The sequence below is a fragment of the Dicentrarchus labrax genome, unplaced genomic scaffold (assembly GCF_905237075.1).
Source record: "Dicentrarchus labrax unplaced genomic scaffold, dlabrax2021, whole genome shotgun sequence".
In the NCBI taxonomy this organism is placed as follows: Eukaryota; Metazoa; Chordata; class Actinopteri; family Moronidae; genus Dicentrarchus; species Dicentrarchus labrax.
Genome location: NW_026136708.1, coordinates 10135101 through 10153379, shown reverse-complemented (window position 1 = coordinate 10153379; position 18279 = coordinate 10135101). Strand labels below are relative to the sequence as shown.

At 41.4% G+C, this 18279-nt stretch overlaps 1 protein-coding gene across 3 annotated transcripts; it reads right to left on the bottom strand.

Moving 5' to 3' along the window:
* Nucleotides 1-524: 524 nt before the first annotated feature.
* Nucleotides 525-17960, bottom strand: lpin1b (lipin 1b). Of its 3 annotated transcripts, none has more exons than XM_051408111.1 (21): nucleotides 17702-17960; nucleotides 10890-11093; nucleotides 10643-10738; nucleotides 8854-9146; nucleotides 7792-7866; nucleotides 7581-7682; nucleotides 7369-7492; nucleotides 6907-7243; nucleotides 6045-6138; nucleotides 5761-5945; nucleotides 5586-5679; nucleotides 5286-5355; nucleotides 4511-4603; nucleotides 4345-4406; nucleotides 4124-4262; nucleotides 3821-3969; nucleotides 3467-3553; nucleotides 3152-3304; nucleotides 2897-3011; nucleotides 2637-2740; nucleotides 525-2523 (listed from the first exon to the last, which is right to left on the bottom strand). In XM_051408111.1, the coding sequence occupies exons 1-21, from the start codon at nucleotides 17774-17776 to the stop codon at nucleotides 2349-2351; spliced, it is 2826 nt and encodes a 941-aa protein (XP_051264071.1). In that variant the 5' UTR covers nucleotides 17777-17960; the 3' UTR covers nucleotides 525-2348. The 3 variants fall into 3 exon arrangements, with proteins under 3 accessions (XP_051264071.1, XP_051264073.1, XP_051264072.1); XM_051408113.1 differs by lacking the exon at nucleotides 17702-17960 and adding an exon at nucleotides 13458-13788; XM_051408112.1 differs by lacking the exon at nucleotides 7792-7866 and having other exon boundaries at nucleotides 17702-17958.
* Nucleotides 17961-18279: the final 319 nt, after the last annotated feature.

Genomic DNA, 18279 nt, shown 5'->3' with positions numbered 1-18279 from the left:
AACCTCTTCCCTATATATGATATAACATGTGTTGGCCTCTTAAGGGTTAAATAGTTAATAATTCCCTGTATGTTTTTATAACAGAGCTGTAATAGTAAATCTGAGTCACATAATAAAAACATTTAAATCTGAACCAAGGTTTGGAACTCACCATAAATGCATCACAACTTTCTGTTCACATTCAGCTGGTGCCCTTTCTCACCACTGTATCTCAGAGCAGTTAATCATGGATTGGCATGGAGGCCGGAAAGATGAGGCCCGCTCATGTAGACCTACATCCTGTCAGCCTCCATCTCTCTGTCTATCTATCTATAAGCAGCCAGATGCATCACACTGATGACCTGACATGACATGATGGCTGGAGAAAGTTCAGAACAGCTACTAAATGGACATTGAGGTGAGAAGGTTTAGCCAGCTAGGTTTTTAAAGATCAATAACACACTTTCTACCTCTTGTTGTTCAGGTGAATGTGATTAAGGAGGACAAAGAGTTAACACAAGGGTTAACGGACGCTGACACAGGCATTGATGTACCAAGGCATTTTTTTATTGAGGTTAATTACACCAATTTAACAGTGAACTGGTCAAAAGAGGAAATGGAGGGAGTAAATGAACAAATTATTGAGCATATTGTTCACAGTTAAGGCAAATATATCACACTTTTAGGCTATTTTAGCTCTTTCATGGAAAGAATAATAACAGTGTTCAAGCATTATATACACATCTTCTGTCATAAGCTGACTCAGACCTCCTGTGATGAATGATACTGTTCGGGTAGTTTATTTGCAGGTCACCATGATAGCAGCTCCTGCTCATATACTGTATATGACTTCAGGTTAGCAGTGGGATTATAAGGAAAACAGATCCCTTTTCAAGTGTCTGTTACTCAGAGAAAAGTCAAACATATGATCCTCTCTAAGCTGTGGAAAGTCTGATAAGCGTTTTCAGATTTGGGTTTTGCTTTAAGTGACATTACAAGGGAATGGCAGTAACTCTACAGTAAAATAACAAATGGGTGTATGTTAACACACAAGTGTAAACTACACGTATCAGTCAGTATAGAATCAGGTGAATAAATAAAATATACTTAATGGCACTTAGACAGGTGTTCCACAGTCTCATAGACTAGATTATCAATAGGAACTGTAACTGTGTGGATAAATTAAAAGATGTTTCATGAAGGTCATCACAGAAATGACATTCTGCAACAGAGACTGTGATTTCAACCGAAAAATCAAAATAATTCAGCAATTTGCATCAGTTACTCATTGATTTTGAGAGATAACTGATGGTTACGAACATTAAAGATTGTGTTGTGGTTTCTGTTCTCTTGTCAGCAGCAATAAATAATTAATTTTAAAGGTCCAGTGTGTAAGATTTAGGAGGATCTATTGGTAGAAATTGAATATAATATTCATAGGTACACTAAGGTATTTCCATTAGTGTATAATCACCTGAATATATTTCTCAGCCACCGTAGTTTCTCCTACACACTTTGCAGCCCGTTCTCATTCCCAGCTGGTGAAATACAGAAACGAGCGGTGTTGCAACCTGCAACCATTAGATGTCACTAAGTCCTACACACTGGTTCTATAAACTGTCTCTATATTGTACCTTCTGTCAGGATTCTTGTCCTTAATATCAAGCTACACCGGCGTTTATTCATCCATTGTGCTCTGTAACACGTTTCAATGTACTATATAACTAATACTGACTTTAAACGAGAGAAGAATAATAGATTACACACACACACACACGTTGCTATAAAGTAAATACTCGCCTGCATGTCTATATATTCATTTTCATGCTGATTGAGGAGCTGTAACAGTCTTGACTGAAAAAGTTAAGAGTAAGAAAATAAATTCTACAATGAGTATTTGGCACAAGTTGAAGTAACTTGCATTTCTGCACAGTATGGTTGTGTTCTATATGATACACTTGTGAACAGATTATATCGTCTGTTAAATACTATACAACTGTCTGCATAAATAGACTAGAGAGTCTAACTACTGAAATAATGTCAACACTCACTCAAAATATGATATGTGCTAAGCTGCCTGAATAACTTACTATAATTTCTCATATACATACATCTAGGAAGGCTACAGATGCAATCTTTTCATAAAAGTGCGTTTACATCCATCTTGTGCGTTATGTGTATTCACAGCAGATTAATCTACTTAAGTAGCTCTCTGCTGTGCACTAAAAGTGCTCCATCTTCTACAAAAATCTACAAATTCATATCACACACATGTAACCATCACTGTTCAAATGACTGCTACATCTCACGCACATGTCAGTCAGTCCGTGCTTTGCCTGCTAGGAAGCTACTCAGCAGGCCACAGGTAGTCAGCTGCCAGGACTGGGAGTCTGTGGTGGCGTAGTTCCTTGATGCTCCACCCGGGGGAGCTGCTGCCTCCAGTAGGTAAAGTGGCTGAAGGTGTCCGAGCAGGGGAAGTCTGAGGAGGAGGCTCGCATTTTCAGAGGGAACACGTGGTCGACCACCTCACCCAGACGTACATAACTGAAGAGAGGAGATGAGGACTCATTCAATAACCAAACAAACAAACATTTTCCCTGGAGTCATTACGGTGTTTCCTCCTAGAAGAGAGAGTGTAAACTGGATGCAGGACTTACGATGAGATGTTGGTCTTGGCATGTTCCTGCACTAGCTCGCCTTTTGGGTTGACTGTAAAAATCCTGTTCAGTGGCACTCCTACTTCTTTATAGGAATATACATCCTGAAAATATAAATGTGAACTGAGTTAGAAATATTGTACATCTGAATTAAACTAAGAATCTACAGCACAAATGGTTTTAATTTTAATCAAAATCCTGAGGATCCTGAGTATCAACTGTCACAGGAATCAGATGTATTGTATATAATGTGAGCGTACCGTTGGTCTGTTGCCAAACGCTGCATAGAACGGCTGTTTGTTGGGGTAGAAGAGATTCTTGATATCGTTTAGACACTCCACCTTAAATTTCTCTGGTTTCTTCTCAATAACCTCCCTGTCAAACACACACACACACCAGAGACAACAATGCTCAAGTCAGTGACAATGCCTCTTGCATCTTCTTGCACATTGTTATTTATTACTAATAGAGTCCTAATTTAGAAAAATAAAAAAGTGTTTGAGCATATGAGATACCTGTGCAGAGCTGAAAAGAGGCTGCTCGGGCTGAGAAGGACAGGACCCATAGGGAGCATGGTGCCCCTCTCATTGACCCAGTGGAGATAACCTCTGGTCATGTCAGCCATGCCGATAGCTCGTGCTGAACAGTACAGGAATTTGTATCCATTTCTGATGGACAGAGAGACAGAGTGAGAGATATGAAAGAACAAGCAAAAGTGTTAACAATGATCAATAAGCTTGCTTTTGGCCTGTCTTGTGTGAAATGTGTGCAGAATTTTCAAGCGATTTGTGCCTTTCATGCTGACAGTGTGTTAATAAATAAGTGCTTACTGGCTGACTTTGTGGTAGAGGTGAGCAATGCCCTGGTGAGTCCAGTCTTTCCCCAGCGTGGGCAGGATGTGACCCAATGTGTCTGACCTGGAGACAAACACACATTGGTTTGTGTCATTGACTACAGGCACATTTTCAGTTTTGGGGAAAAAGTTCAAAGCCTACATTTTGGTGTGCAGGAATCTGAGTATTTAATCTAAATGGCCTCATAATCAGCAGTAAATGAATGAAACTACAGTGAAAATATACTTTTAGATGACTATATATCTATATCCATATTCACTCAAAACTGAGTTCATCTATGTACTAAAGGCAGATGTAAAGGTATGTTTATATTCATTTTGTATCACACACCTGGTGATGGTTCCATCTATGTCTGAGATAATTATCTTGTCGTCCCAGTTCCACAGGTAGATGGTGCCCTGACAGCGACAGGTTCCCTGGTACTGAGTGGTCACACTGAACACAGCGTCATTAGGACCATCCTGCAGCTGGAGAGACAGCTGTGTGTGCGTGTGTGTGAGTGAGTGTGAGATAGAGATAGAGATAGAGAGAGAAGGGGGGGGGTAGTGAGAAATAATATACAAAAGTAAAAAGCATGGCTTTTAATAACTAAAAATGTCAAAATTTAAAGCTTATTCAAACCAAACTCCTCACCAGCTGCTCTGATGTGAGTCGGAGTGTTTTCTTATAAGACACGCCTCCTAGTGTGAGCCCAGGCTCTGATTGGACAGTGGAAGAGCTCTGTTTGGTTGCCCTGTGGTCTTCATCGCTGGAGGACGACTCTTCTTTATGTCTGGCATCACACAGGTTAACAGTGTGTTAGAGGATGTTCAGTCCGTCGCTAACTTTATAACAAATGTTTTGAGGTTCCTCACCTGCTTGTCATTTCCCCATCCTGCTCAGCAGAGCCACAGGCCCCACGCTCAGATATTGAATCCTACAAGATTAGAGAAACAGTGTTAATTTGCTTTACCCACTTATTTTCTTAACACCTGACAGAGTAAGCAATAATCCCAATGTAAGGTACGCAGGTGAAATTACCGATTTGGTGCTGCTGTTTCTGCCTCGCCAGGAGAACCACCACCTCCCTCCTTTCTTGGGCATCTTCTCCTTCATGATGTTCTCCACTGCAGCCTGGAGTGGACGACACACGACACGCAAACAACCACAACACAGCACCATAAAAACACACTCAAAAAACTGAAGCCAAACCATACTGTAAATTAACAAACATTAACACAGAAACAACAATGTGTCTGCGGTTGGAATGAGGAAAATAAAGCATGTATGGGTGGGAGGTGTTTGGGAGTTCAAGCGTTTCATTGTGGACAGGATGAGGAGTAAAAACAGAAGAAAGTGGCATAAGATGAGAAAACAAGATAGTAACTGAGTTGAAAAGAGTTTGTCTCTGACATACAGAGCTGTAGCCCAGCATGCCAGTCAGACAACAGAGAAGAAACTCTAAGGCTGAGTGAATATAACTGAGGCAAGAGAACTAATGAATGGATCGATGGATGCACCGATAGAGTAGAGGAGGAGGGAGTGATGAAATAGAAGGAAGGGAAACAGAGGGGAAGACAAAGTTTAACTTGGAACGTTGGTCACACAACATAAAGTATGTCTGAGGCTGCAATAACAGAGTTTATATAATGCACATTAGGTAATATAATGTAATGGGTAGAATTATAAAGCCTATAGGGATGCAAACATACAGGATGCAGTACCGGTTTTGGTCAAAAGGTGGAGTGGTATTCATGTAACACAACCAGCCTACAGCTTGAGTCATTACTGTCTGTGCTGTGTATCAATTTCTTACCTTTGGCAGCGGTTTCTGAAAGGCTTGCATAGCCAGCATAAGTGGAGCCGCAGTGTTCCAATTATAGTACCTGAGTAAGAAAACAACGTATATTTTTATCAATTCCATAACCGCATCAAAAAAACACTTTGTCAGCCAAATGTCATTTCAAAAACCTCTTTATGAGCCCTAACCATCCTGCAGGTACTGCAGTGTTTGCTGCCATGTGTGGCAGTTAAATCCATACAGCAAAACAGCAAACAGTAGTTTATAAACTGCTTTTGACAACATTTAGACAAAAATATGCTGTGAATGTCTTACTTGGAGCCAATTTTCACCACTAAGTTGGGGTCATCGATGATGGAGGGGTTTTCTGCAAACTGCTGGTAAGAGATCATCTTCTCGTGAAACTGCTCTGTAAGCACACACACATTTCATGTTCAGGTTCCCTCCTCCACAGCACAGTGGTCGTGTTGTGTTGGTATGCCAATCTTACCTTTAGTGATCTCCCTGTTGTCGGTGAGTCCTCCACACAAAGAGATGGTGATAGATGGCAAGTCGCCCATGGGGTCGCAGTAGCTGTCCACTCCGCTGTCTCCTCCAGAGCTGACCAACTGTGGGGACAGACTGGTGCTGTGGAGGCCGGGGTCTGAGACGCTCCTCACTGCTGCGCCGCCGTCACTACAGAGGAGTTTATAATAAGTTCAGCAATATCCATATGTTAAAACTTGAATTGCCTTTAAGTTATGACTCTGTGTGCGTTTGTGTGCTTCCACACACCTCTTAGGGAAATAAAGGGCCGCCACTTCAGGCTCGAGCTCGGTGATGTCATCCAGGTAAACCCCATCAGAACCAAGATGGCGGCTTCTCTTGTCTGCAACAGAGCAACAACTCCACTGAAATAAACAGTCAGCTTCTTTTTATTTGTACTTACTGAAGTAATTCCCTATTAATAATATACCTTAAATTTTATGTTTGGCTTACAATTCCACTATAAGCAAAATAGGCAGTACAGTGGATATTATATATATATTTCTTTAAATATATTATTTTACCCCCAAACACAATAAAGCTTAGTATTCTCTTTAGCCACCCAGATTTTTATCACTTTGTAATGTGGTTTGAGGTAAACAGCAGAGTATTGGGTTTGGTTATGATGAGCAACTGTCCACTACACATCCGCTCTCTGGACTCCATTGACACTTTCAAGTCTCAACTCAAAACACACCTTTTTAAAAAGTCTCATTTGCTATAAATACTCTGGCCCCCAACTGTTGTACTCTCTGCATTCATTTATTTAGCTACACTGTATTTTTTGTTTGTAATTTTATATGTATTTTATATGTATTTACTATGCTGTGTATTTTATGCCTATTTCTGCAGTTGTTTTTACCTGTAAGGTGACCTTGGGTGTTTGAAAAGCGCCAACAAATAAAATGTATTATTATTATTATTATTATTATATTTCAAAAGACCTTCCAAATATATTTGGTGATTTTAACGCCCAAAACCAAATGGCATTGAACTGTACTACAATACAGCTGACAGTTTAAAACCTCAGCACAGTAAATAACGGTTGAATAGACAAACAAGACTCCCAAAAGAACGATAAATTCTATTGTGTTGCTGAGAGAAATGGCACCTTTTCTCTTGGACGGAGAGTCTGTTTTGCCTGCTGGACGAGACATTGTCTCCTCCATATCAGACATCATACGAGCTGCCACACTTTCCGCTGTTGTAACCTGCGTCTCTGCACTGACTGTCTGCGATTCCATCCTCACGGATTCAGACTCCATCCCGGCTGTTTCCTCGGCGTGCTCCACCGTCATTAGCAGCCTGAGAGCTGATATTTCAGAGCAGGGGCCACACTGTTCTGAAGACGTTTCGTGAGTTATCACACGGAAGTGAGTGCTTTCAGACACCGGGATGGATACTGGAAAAACTGGTGGAGGTTCAGATTTTACTGGGAGGAAGGATGGCTAGAAAAACAGGGAGGGAGAGGGAATATAAAAACACTGTGAAATAGACTAACAACATACGAAAACTAACACAAATAGAGTTGTTCTCTCTGTGTGTATATATGCACAGTGGACACTTTGGTTACCGTGGCAGCCTGTGGCAGCTCTCCCCACGCCCAGTGTATGGCTGGATTCTGATTGTCTGCATCTGATGGCTTGGTCATTAGTTCAGAGTCACTCTTGGGAGAGGTGGGACGAGAGTTTCCAGGGCTGAGAGAGGAATATAAGATAACAATTAAGGCAATGTTTCTTCTGAATAATAACATGTAGATCTTCATCATATGAGTAAAAGAAGCACCTCTGAATAGGGCTCCACTCTCCATCTGAACGAGTGTAGATACCAGTCTGTTTGAAAGAGCCGCTGGTTGTCTCATCTCTTAATACATCCCGAGATGAAATCCTGAAACACACACAAATACTGTATATGTATACCACACAACTGTATATCATTAATCTGCGTTTTTTAATAAAGTAGTGTAGTGTATCTTTTATTAAGCTCAGTAATTTACCTTTCACTTTTCACCCATTTCCCAAAACGACTTTCAAGACCCTCAGAGATCATGCCTGAACTTGTTGCACTCTGCCTGCACTCAAAACATAACAGGTCCTGTAGCTACAATGCTGTCACACTGCATTATGGTTGAACATTGGTGCAAAAACTTTGATTTGACATGACTTAAAAGAAATTTGGTGCTCAGTTTGGTTTGGTTTGGTCAGTTAACATGAAAATAAAATATATTACATATAGTAATTAGGCCACAAATGCAAAGGAAATTGCTAACAACAAAGCCTGATAACAATTTGTTTACACTACATATAATCTCATCGTCTTGTTTATTACAGGCCAATAACTGTTCTCACTGTACATGAATGGAAAAAAAAACATCCTGGTGTTGTTTTACAGTAGTATACAGTAGAGATGAGCCAGAATTGAGATGTAATGTATCCCCCAATCACATTGCAGAGATGAAAATAAATCTGTCATGTGGCAGTTATTTACAACTGCAGCTGTATTCATTCATGATAAGAGCACTTTAACATGCAGTATGGGAAGGCAGTGGCTCCTATAGCTGCTAGTCTGTTTTAGATCAAATGCTGCACCAGAGGCCAAGTTACATGTTGGCAGTAGCATACTGTATGCACACCTTAACAAAAACACACGCAGTGAAGATGTTTCCTCTTTTCACATGCTTCTACTTTTCTATCCAGAAACAATCACACAGCTGAAGTTGTGTTTCAAAGTGTCTTAGTGTTTTTGGGCCACAGCTGGAGGCTTCTCCACTACAGGCGCGGGTCTGTTTATTCGTGCCTGACAGACTCCAGTTGCATTACAGCTGTTCTCAAAGCTCAGTACAGTGATTTATTATACTTTTTATCTCACTGCCTCACTGTCCACCCTTTCTCCCTCCCTTACTTTCTCACGTGTATTGCTTTTCCTTTTTTCTTACACCTCACGTGTTTCATTATTTTTCCACTATTTCAATACTTAAAATTCTTTCTTTTTTCTTCATTCCTCTTTTCTTCCATCTCCTCCTTCCCCCTTTTTTCCTTCACTCTCTCCACATTCTCACCTGTTGCTCTCCATCTCCGTCCCTTCATCTGAGCTGATGTCTATGGTGAACATGTCTTCGCCCTCGGAGTAGTCTCCGCTCTCCTCCCTCCTCACGCTGTCCGCCCGAGCCTTCCTCCTCCTCTTTCTCCTCTTCTTCATCATCACGCCACCAGTCTCTCCCGTGCTCCCTGTGGAGCCCAGGGTCTGTATGGGCGGCCCCCCAGAGCTCTTCTTGCCCATCAGGGAGGAGCTCATCATAAAGGCCCCGTCTGACAAGATCGGAGAGGTGGCCAGGTAGGAGGGAACCACTTCCTGTTTTGACAAGATAACAGAAGTGAAACAATAAATACAATCTGAAATTAATGGGTCATGTGGCCCATGTGATATAAGAGTGGTGGTTTCTCAAGTAAACATGTAAGAAAGTCAAACCTAGGGTTGAAAAGTCGGCATATGAATAAATAATAACAAAATACTAACACAAGCAAAACATTTAAGAAGTTTAAGAAATAATTACTCAACAGAGATCGTAAGTAGTGCTTATATTTATACAGTAAACAACTGTTAGATTTCAAGTAAATCTGCATTTTAAAAAAAAAGTTATCTTTTTGGCCTTTTCATGGCTTTATTTGATAGGACAGCTGAAGATCGACAGGAAGGGTGAGTAGAGAGAGATATGGGTCGCCAGCTCTACCCACTGAGCTAACAGGGCGCAAGTACAAATCCTGAAATAATTGTGCTCAAACTATTTGTTGAGTGCATCTGCACACAAAGAACTATTTGTGCTTCTGTATGTATAAAATATGACTCCAGTGTTTCGTCTTTGGCCATTGTGTCCGGTCGCTTCCAAACTGTTTGTACCCACTTCTGCTGTGAGGAAACCCTTTGCCAAAGGAAAAGGAAGCTGCCAATCCAAAACAGAATTTGTTCTTCAGTTATGTGAAAGGGGGCGGTCTTAGCTCCTTCTAGGAAAGGAAAAGGCTTTCCAGGAGGATCTCCTGCTGTCAGTGCAGGGGAATATAATGTGTATAAATATGGAAAAAAAGAGAGAGCAAGGGAGAAAAAACTGGGGTATAGTCATATGATTTGTGGTCTGACAATACTCCCTACGTTTTGCTTCCCTGTGCCAAGAAAAAAAGGGTTCAGAGACACAATCCTCCTCCCCTCCTCACTCTTCCAGGCCTGGGAATCTGACACCACTCTGGGGAAAATAAATCACCCACTTCCCTTGTTGGTGCTGGGCCCAGGCCGCAGTAGTTGGCCGCTTGTTTATGTCTTGAAGCTGCACACGTCCTCATGTGCATACAATAGCAAAGAAACGTTTTATAATGATACGACTTTGCTCTCAACTCAAAATCTTAACACTTTATTTTGAAAGTTTGCTCTCCTAGAATTCATTTTTACATGTGCCCTACTTAAATTTCCATAAGCGTATTTCTTTGCCAAAAAACTTGAGTCCTGGTTTATCCTTAGCCATTAGGCCACAGCATTTAATGTAGGTCAGAGCCTGAGTTCGTAAATGCTGCATTCAGGACTCACTGATGAACAGAGGAATGCTTTTCAGCCAAAAAGGAAAGAAAGAAATTCCTGGCCGCTGTGCCAACTCTGCACACAGCGTGACCTTGTTCAAACTACTATGACTGTGTGTAAGGAGGAAGAAAGTTTGGGTAATGCCTTTCAATTGTAAACACGGGTGTGTCTGGGTTTCAGGACGTCAGGGGGGTGGAGAATGATGTGTGTTTTCATTTGAATCTGTTTTTACTTGAACCATTTAACTGAGATTGAAATACCCTCTGAACTGTCACACATACCTGATCGTTTTCTGTTTCTTGCACAAAGAAAGCTTCTCCATTGTCCCCAAGCTTCATATGTAGATCCACTGGTTCTCCATTAATCTCCATGTCCACCTGGAGAAGAGGAGAAAGGGGCAAACGATGGGGGAAAAGGAGGAATGGATGGAAACAAGACTAGTCCTCAGTCCTCAAACATTTAAAAGGTTACAACTCTATTGCTGTGAAACTGTTGCCCTTAACTACAAAGGCATTTTTGTCTCCTCACCACTTTCTCTCTGGACCGGAGGACACCCATCTTGCCAAAACGGACGTGAAACGGCGAGCACTGCAGCGATCCATCAGGCTGTCTCACTACAATGACGTCAATGCAGCCAGAAAGGGTGGCAGGGTTGAGGCCTCGGTACAGCTCTTTGACCTGGACGAACACCTGGCCTGCTAACTGGCCCACGTAGTTCATGGTCTGACGGGTCTGGTGGAGGGGACAGTGAAGGGGAGTGAGGTAGACAAGAAAGGGGAACGAAGAAATGACTTGAGAAACCACATCCATAACAAAAGGTCTACTTAAATCACCCAGTCATGATCACTAAGCTCCACCGCACTGGATGCAACCATGCCTCGAACTCCATCAACCTTCAGAGGAGGAAGTGTTTATGAACCGGCATCTGCTGCGCCATTCCGCAGCCTGTCAATCAAACCATTCATGACGTATAACTCTCCTTCAGGGGAATGTGGTCTCTGATCTGAAGTCTGGTCTTGAGCTACACTATGACTGGTATGGCCCGAGAAAGAGGACATGGACATTACTGTTTCCTGTTCAGTACTCTTGTAATTTGTCCCAGGACGGTCTGTGGCCTACATACTATAGGAAGAACCTGCTGCCGCTGTGACCTTAACACCCTCCTCTCCCCGTCCCGATAAGTCTGGCAATCCTATCCGACTGTTTTCCATCCAGCAACCCCAGACAACAGAGGTCAAAGGACACACCAATTTAGACCAGTCTGTACTCATGTAATGAAGCTGATGTCAGAGGGCTCAGATGTTGTTTGGTCACAACCAAGTTTTAAGAGTAGTCATAGAGAAACACTTAAAGTTTGAAGCCAAGTTTTGAGGGGCTTTAAAGGTCCAGCGTGTAGGATTTAGTGGCATGTAGCGCTGTAGTTGCAGATTACAACCCCCTCACCAACTCCATCAACACCATAGAAACAGCTCAATCTAAGGTAACAGAAACACAACGATTCTTATTTTCAGGTGATTATACACTAATGAAAACACATCTATGAATATTATGTTCCGTTTCTTCCAATGGAGCCTCCTAAATGTTCCACACTTCCCCTTAGTTGTAACATTTAGTCCTATCGATCTTTAAGTAATTATGGATCATACACAACATTCTATCCATTTATTTCTGAAACAAGCAAAGTTTACTGACCAAAGGCTTTAAATGTTCACATTTAAAATCTCACTGATAGCCAACAAATATAATATAATATAACACTCATCACTACTAGATTTGTGTCGGCACATAGATGCAATTGTTAAGTTCTCCATTGTAGCATTGATCCAGTGTTTATGTACCAGTCTCTGTCTGTATCCTCTCAGTTAATCACATTTTCCAACTAAACCACAGCAAAGGAATGCAAATATGTAATTAGATAAACATATGTTTCTGCCAGTAGCCTTTGGATTGAGGAGCATTAACAGCATAAGGTGAGGTAAATAAGGTAAAGGAAAAAAAACAATACCATTTCAAGAGCATCTTTTCAACCTCATCCCTGCTGACGCCATACAATGACTAGATTATATAGATTTCTATGATACAAACACCAATGGCCAAATGTAATAAATCCCACTTCCAGCTTTCAGGCAAGACTCCTTGGAGTTTGCAGCTGTCTAATAACAGCTAAGGTGTCTGACCTTGACTCAGTTGGCGGTGGGCCCCCGAAATGATTGCATCAACAGGAAAGATAAGTTTGGAACAATGCCAACATATCTACAGCCCCCATCCCTATTTGAACACGTGACCAGGAGAAGAGGCCCCTCACAATAGAACAGGAGCCCTAATTTTAGAGCAGCAGATGAATCCGGGATCCATAACAATGCCTGCATCTTGAAATACTTCTTATAGATGACCTTCACCATGCTCAATTATTCATTTCACTTTTTCACTGAGGTATTGAGTTACAGAGCTGCGAGCTAACATCTGATTTTCAAAGTAAAGGTCTTTTGGTGTGAACACTGCTCCAAAAATAGATTTTCTTGTGTTCTAGACAGAAAGAGGAACAGTGTCTCAAAACCCTGATAGCACTTTGAGAGATCCTATTTTAAAAACCCTGAGACTGAGATGGTTTTTAACTGTGGTAGCCCATGCTCATTAGGTTAATGGATTTACAAGCTGCAGTTATTAATTTCCTTGTATGCTGGAATCTGGCTGAGCCTGAGTTGCGAATATACAAAGACACTTTCATTTTCTCATTAGTCCTATATTACTCACAAAATATAATCTGCAATCATAACTAACAAGATAAATTACTAGTTTAATTAAAATGACAGAAAAAGATGCCTTGTGCCTCACACCAACACCCAAACCCAAACCACACATTTAAAGGGAAAGACATTTTAAAATCCAATAGATGTAGGTAAATAGCTGACTCACAACACGAGAGTGCCTTTGGGAAACGGTATTTATGATTGATAGGCTTTCTTTAATAACTCTAAGGACGCACTATTAACATAACATATACGTAGCTACATCTGTACGAACAAGAAGGCATCCATCAGACTTATCGTTAAACAGGCAGGTGCAGTAAAATACATGATAAAAACAGGCTCATACCTTTTATAGCTGAGTATGCTGACAGCCTTTACCAAAACACGGAGACTGGTGTTTCCTTAGCGGTGAATGACGGCACAACAAGACATTACAGAGGCGGCTTTTCCCTTTAGAGGTTATTTCTGAGTGTTTTATAAAGCCCTGACTTGCTGTCATCGACTTATATCGCCAAGGAACGGACTATTTAAGTCAACGCGATATTAATTTCTGTCTGTCTGACTGTCTCTATCTCTCTATCCCTCTCTCTCTGGCTCGCGCTGTGTCTCTCGGGGAGCCTTGTCAGTGGATGACATCAACTGCAGCGAAAACCCGCCCGCGAACCAATCAGCGTCGAGCTGTTGAGTTGCCAAACGCATCGTTTCAGCTGCCACAGTGGCAACAGAATTACTGCTGCTTGATTACATTGTTGCAGACTGTTGACTGACGGCGTCAAACTGGTGAAGGTTTGCCGTGTTTATGGTTCATATATCTTATGTGAAAAGAGCCACGAATTATACACTGCTTTTATTTAGTCGCATTGTACCTGTCATTGGGTATCTAAAAGTTAAATAAATAGGTTAATTAATTTAATAATCATACAGGCTTCATGTTTTTCGAGTTAAAACTATATCCTCGCGGGTCGCCACGCTTTAATGTCGGATGTGTTACGAGATATTACTATACATCCATGTTTAAAGAGCACTGAAGGAAACAGTATCGGTACCCAGCAGCTATGACGGCGGGAAACAGCGGGGCTACGTCAGCGTTTGAAGTCACCCAGTCGGTCTGGTGCAGTGAGGTGATCTTTCCAGCCAATCACAGCCCTGCATGGTAGCACATGCTATGTTCGCAGTTTAACCTGAGACCCTCCAGTGAAACTGTGTGTGTCTGGAGAGGATGTGGATGACTGATGGTGGCAATGTGCAGTACTCAACACGAGCAAAACCTAATTCATGACCGTATAGTAGCAACAAATACAAACACACCGACTTACACAGACTTTGATACACTTAACAGATGATGGTGTAGATCGTACATACTCAAATTTATATCAGATTTGCTTCATTGGAATGAATAAAGTTGCATTATTGCCTCTCTCCCTCTCCCTCTCTCTCTGTCTCTGTCTCTGTCTCTCCCTCCGTGTGTGTGTGTGTGTGTGTGTGTGTGTGTGTGGGCAAGTGGGAACACAGGCAAAAATTTGACAGCAAAATATATTTCTGTTCATGGAAGACCTCTCCGCACCGGCCCAAATATTTGATGGGCTACACGCTACAACAGCCTCACGTGCAGCTCTCCTACAACAGGAGCGAGTTCAATGGAGAGAGAGAGAGAGAGAGAGAGAGAGAGTGTGTGTGTGTGTGTGTGTGTGTGTGTGTGCGCGCGCACGTGGGAACTAATTGTTTTTCCAGACTGTAAAACTTACTGGGCTAAACCAGAAAAGGAAGAATGTGTATCTTCGTTTGGGGTTTTTTTTCCCAGCACAGTCCAATGCTGCTGAGCCCTGTGTGTTCTTATCTTGTGCACACTGTTGAGTACTTTAAAAATGTTCACGCTGTCATGCCAGATTACATTATTGTGAAATAAGTCACAACAATTAAAGATAAAAAAAATGGTTGATTATTTGTTGAGTAGCAGGCAGTGTCATGTCACTATGTTAGTACAATGTCACCTCTGCTGTGTCATCTTGTACTTGTGTGTGTCTGTTTTGTGGTTTTCAGCCTTACTGGTTCAGTATGTTTAGTTTCCATAACAGTTGTTTCCTGACATCTTTATTTAGTCGAACTGCTGACCCTGCACCAACCTGCAACCTCGGCTGACATTAAGCTCTTTCATGAATGGATTGATTGGTGGAATTGTTATTCCTGTTACTGCACAACAAGTTATGTAAAATGTTCTATCATGTGGTTTCCACTTTTGTCCTGTGATATAAAAAGTATGTTCTTGCAATTTCTCCCCCATGCTGAGAGTTGTTTTTTTTATTGCATAACTAGTATATATAAGCAATGGAGACACATTTGTAAGGAAGCTCTCCTCCCCTGTGCAGCTATCACAGTCCAAGTGAGCTAGTGGTAATTTACACTTGACACACCCTGAATGCACCATGTCCATCTCAGCATTTTCATCACATCTGTTGCATTAACACCTCATAAATGTGATGGACGTTAACCCTGCAACCCTACTTTCTTTCACGTTTACTCAAAATGTGACGTTAAATGTTTCTACCGTAATTACAAAGTAAATACAGTAACAATCCTGAAATAACTATGCGTGACATGCACCCAGACCATTATATGTAACCATTAGCAGTGGTCATAGTGGCACTGCTACATAGCTACTGGCTGTCAGTCTTTATGTCACTGTCACTGGATTCTTCAAAGACATATGAGCCAAGCAGCTGCCCTGAGACATATTTCTATGAAGAAGCTGCTTTGCCAGGAAGAGCTGAACTCAGACGATGTACTCTGGACACAAACCAGACATTTTGACATGTATGGTCAGTGCCGTGACCAGTATCAGCCTACAGCAAACAAGTTGATATCTGACCGTGTCACTAAACCAGTGTTTTTAAAAATAAAACTGAGAAGCCCTTCACTAAACTACATCAGCACTTATTTATCATATCATACTTATTTATTTATTTTACCTGCATTCACACTGTATTACAGGAGGCCTAATTTGCTACCTGTAGTTTGACCTTATTTAGCTTTGCACCCATAATTCACCCTCTCTTCTTGAAGGAGTGTCTTGGCTGGTGGTAACACTCAGTTCAACCAATCACAACTTTGACTGTATGGATTTGTAGCAATGAGCTGACTTCTTCCTGCCCACCAATCAGGTTGAAGTAGGGCAAACATTAGTTCACTCTACATTCATAAATATGCTTAAATAAGGATTTATTTTGAATCTTTGTGAGAGAAAACCAGATTTAGCTGTTTCAGTGTCACACCGCCCACATTTTCAGGTTAAATGTTTTCACTTCAAACCAAACTTTTTATACACCCCATATAAACCTTTTATGCACTTAAACTATGCAATGGTAGGACTCTGACAGTAGTCTTAAATGAACATGAGTAACTCCTCAATCTGCCTCAAGCCATGAAAAACAATAAGTACTAGTCACTCTGTGGAGAAGTCATTCCAGTTGACTCAGCAAGGGCACGGTGCTTTAACAAATTCATTGCATAATAACGATTTTTTTTTTTTTTTTTTGTCAACACACTTGTTTGATATCAAGGCCCCTGATTGGCTCAGGCTATTCTGGCCAGAGAGTCATGCGACCTGAATGACACATTAGCTGGAACTGCCAAACTGTGATACACTGATTAAAAGGAAAAAACTCTTGTCTTGTCTTGAATGGGTGAGATTATGGGTGTATGAGACAGGTTTAAACGCCCTCTTGGGCAAAACATTGTTGACTTATGTCTGTTAACAAGAAATGAGTTGGAAAACTTTTATTTTCTCAACATTTAAAATGGGGATATTTCATAAAGAAATATGAGCAGAGTTTTGGTCACAACTTTTGCAAAAGGCCACATGATTAAGAACTTTTAGTTTCATTATGTACAATATGGGTTGCATTCAGGGAGAGGGCCCTTGTTTTATTACAACATTTTACAAAATGAATGTATGAATGTATGTAACTGACATCAACTGCTGTAGATATCTCCTGACCTTTACGTCACCTAATAAGTGTGTGTTGCAAGCTGTCATTTTGAATGACACATGTTGTTTTACTTTCCAGGTAGAATCTCTTCTTACCAAATAACCAAGATTCATAAAACCACAGCGGTAGTCAGAGGATCATCTGATCCATGAGGCTATCCCTCCACCCGGCTTCACAACCCTGTCCCCTCTCGTCCCCCCCTCCCATGTTTCAGTGGGAGCAGATCGTCTTACGGGGGGGGATTACTGAAACAGACCCCCCCTGGTCTAACTGCCTCGGCTGTCCCAAGAAAAAACTACAGGGCATGTTACTTTAAAATACTATTCCTAATTATTTCATTTAAGTTCAGATTTAATAAAAACAGACCATCATTTTGAATGACTTAAACTTGTCTTCAGTCCTGCTCTGTGATACCTGCATACATGTATCCAGACACACAGTTTTTCTTCTGCATGCATTTCTCTCTGTTCATACTGTAAACTGCATGTAAAAGCATAATCCTCCACCTTTAAATCCAATGATTGTGTTCAAGACGTTCTCTTTTTTAACCCTTTAATTCATGCTTTTGTTTTCACACATGCAGAGGATTTACAAATCACTTTACCCAGCTCCAGGTGGTGTCCGTGGCATACTGCTCAACAGCCTCATCTAACTCTTCGTCATCCTCTGCCGATGTCATGATTCCATAATGTATTTGATCCCAGCTGCAGGTGTCTGGTCTAAACAGGTGTGTATGTATGAAACACTACAAGTCCGGTCCAGTCGAGAACTTGTGTCTTCACTCTGTGAGCATGTCAAGTGTCTGACTGCAGGGTGCCAGTGGACAGCGTCTTACTAAATTTACCTGGGCCCCCTGGTCAGAAACCCGAGACAGTCCCCGAGTGGTCATCGTCCACCAGATCCTCTGACTTCTTTGGTATTTGAGGAGGGGGACACTTGTTAGGATTGTTTATCAGAATGTTGATCTGGACTTCCTCTCACACACACACACACAAACACAATCACACAGCAGTCAGACGACAAATTACCTCGACACAGAGCGTCCCCTCCTAATGCATGCCTGACAGTTTTTTCAATGTGTAAATTCCTCATTAGTTAACACACAGATTGTGACACCTGCTGTTGCTGTTGACCCCATGTTGACCGTGGTACTGACATTCAGAAGAGAGCAGAGCACCTGTC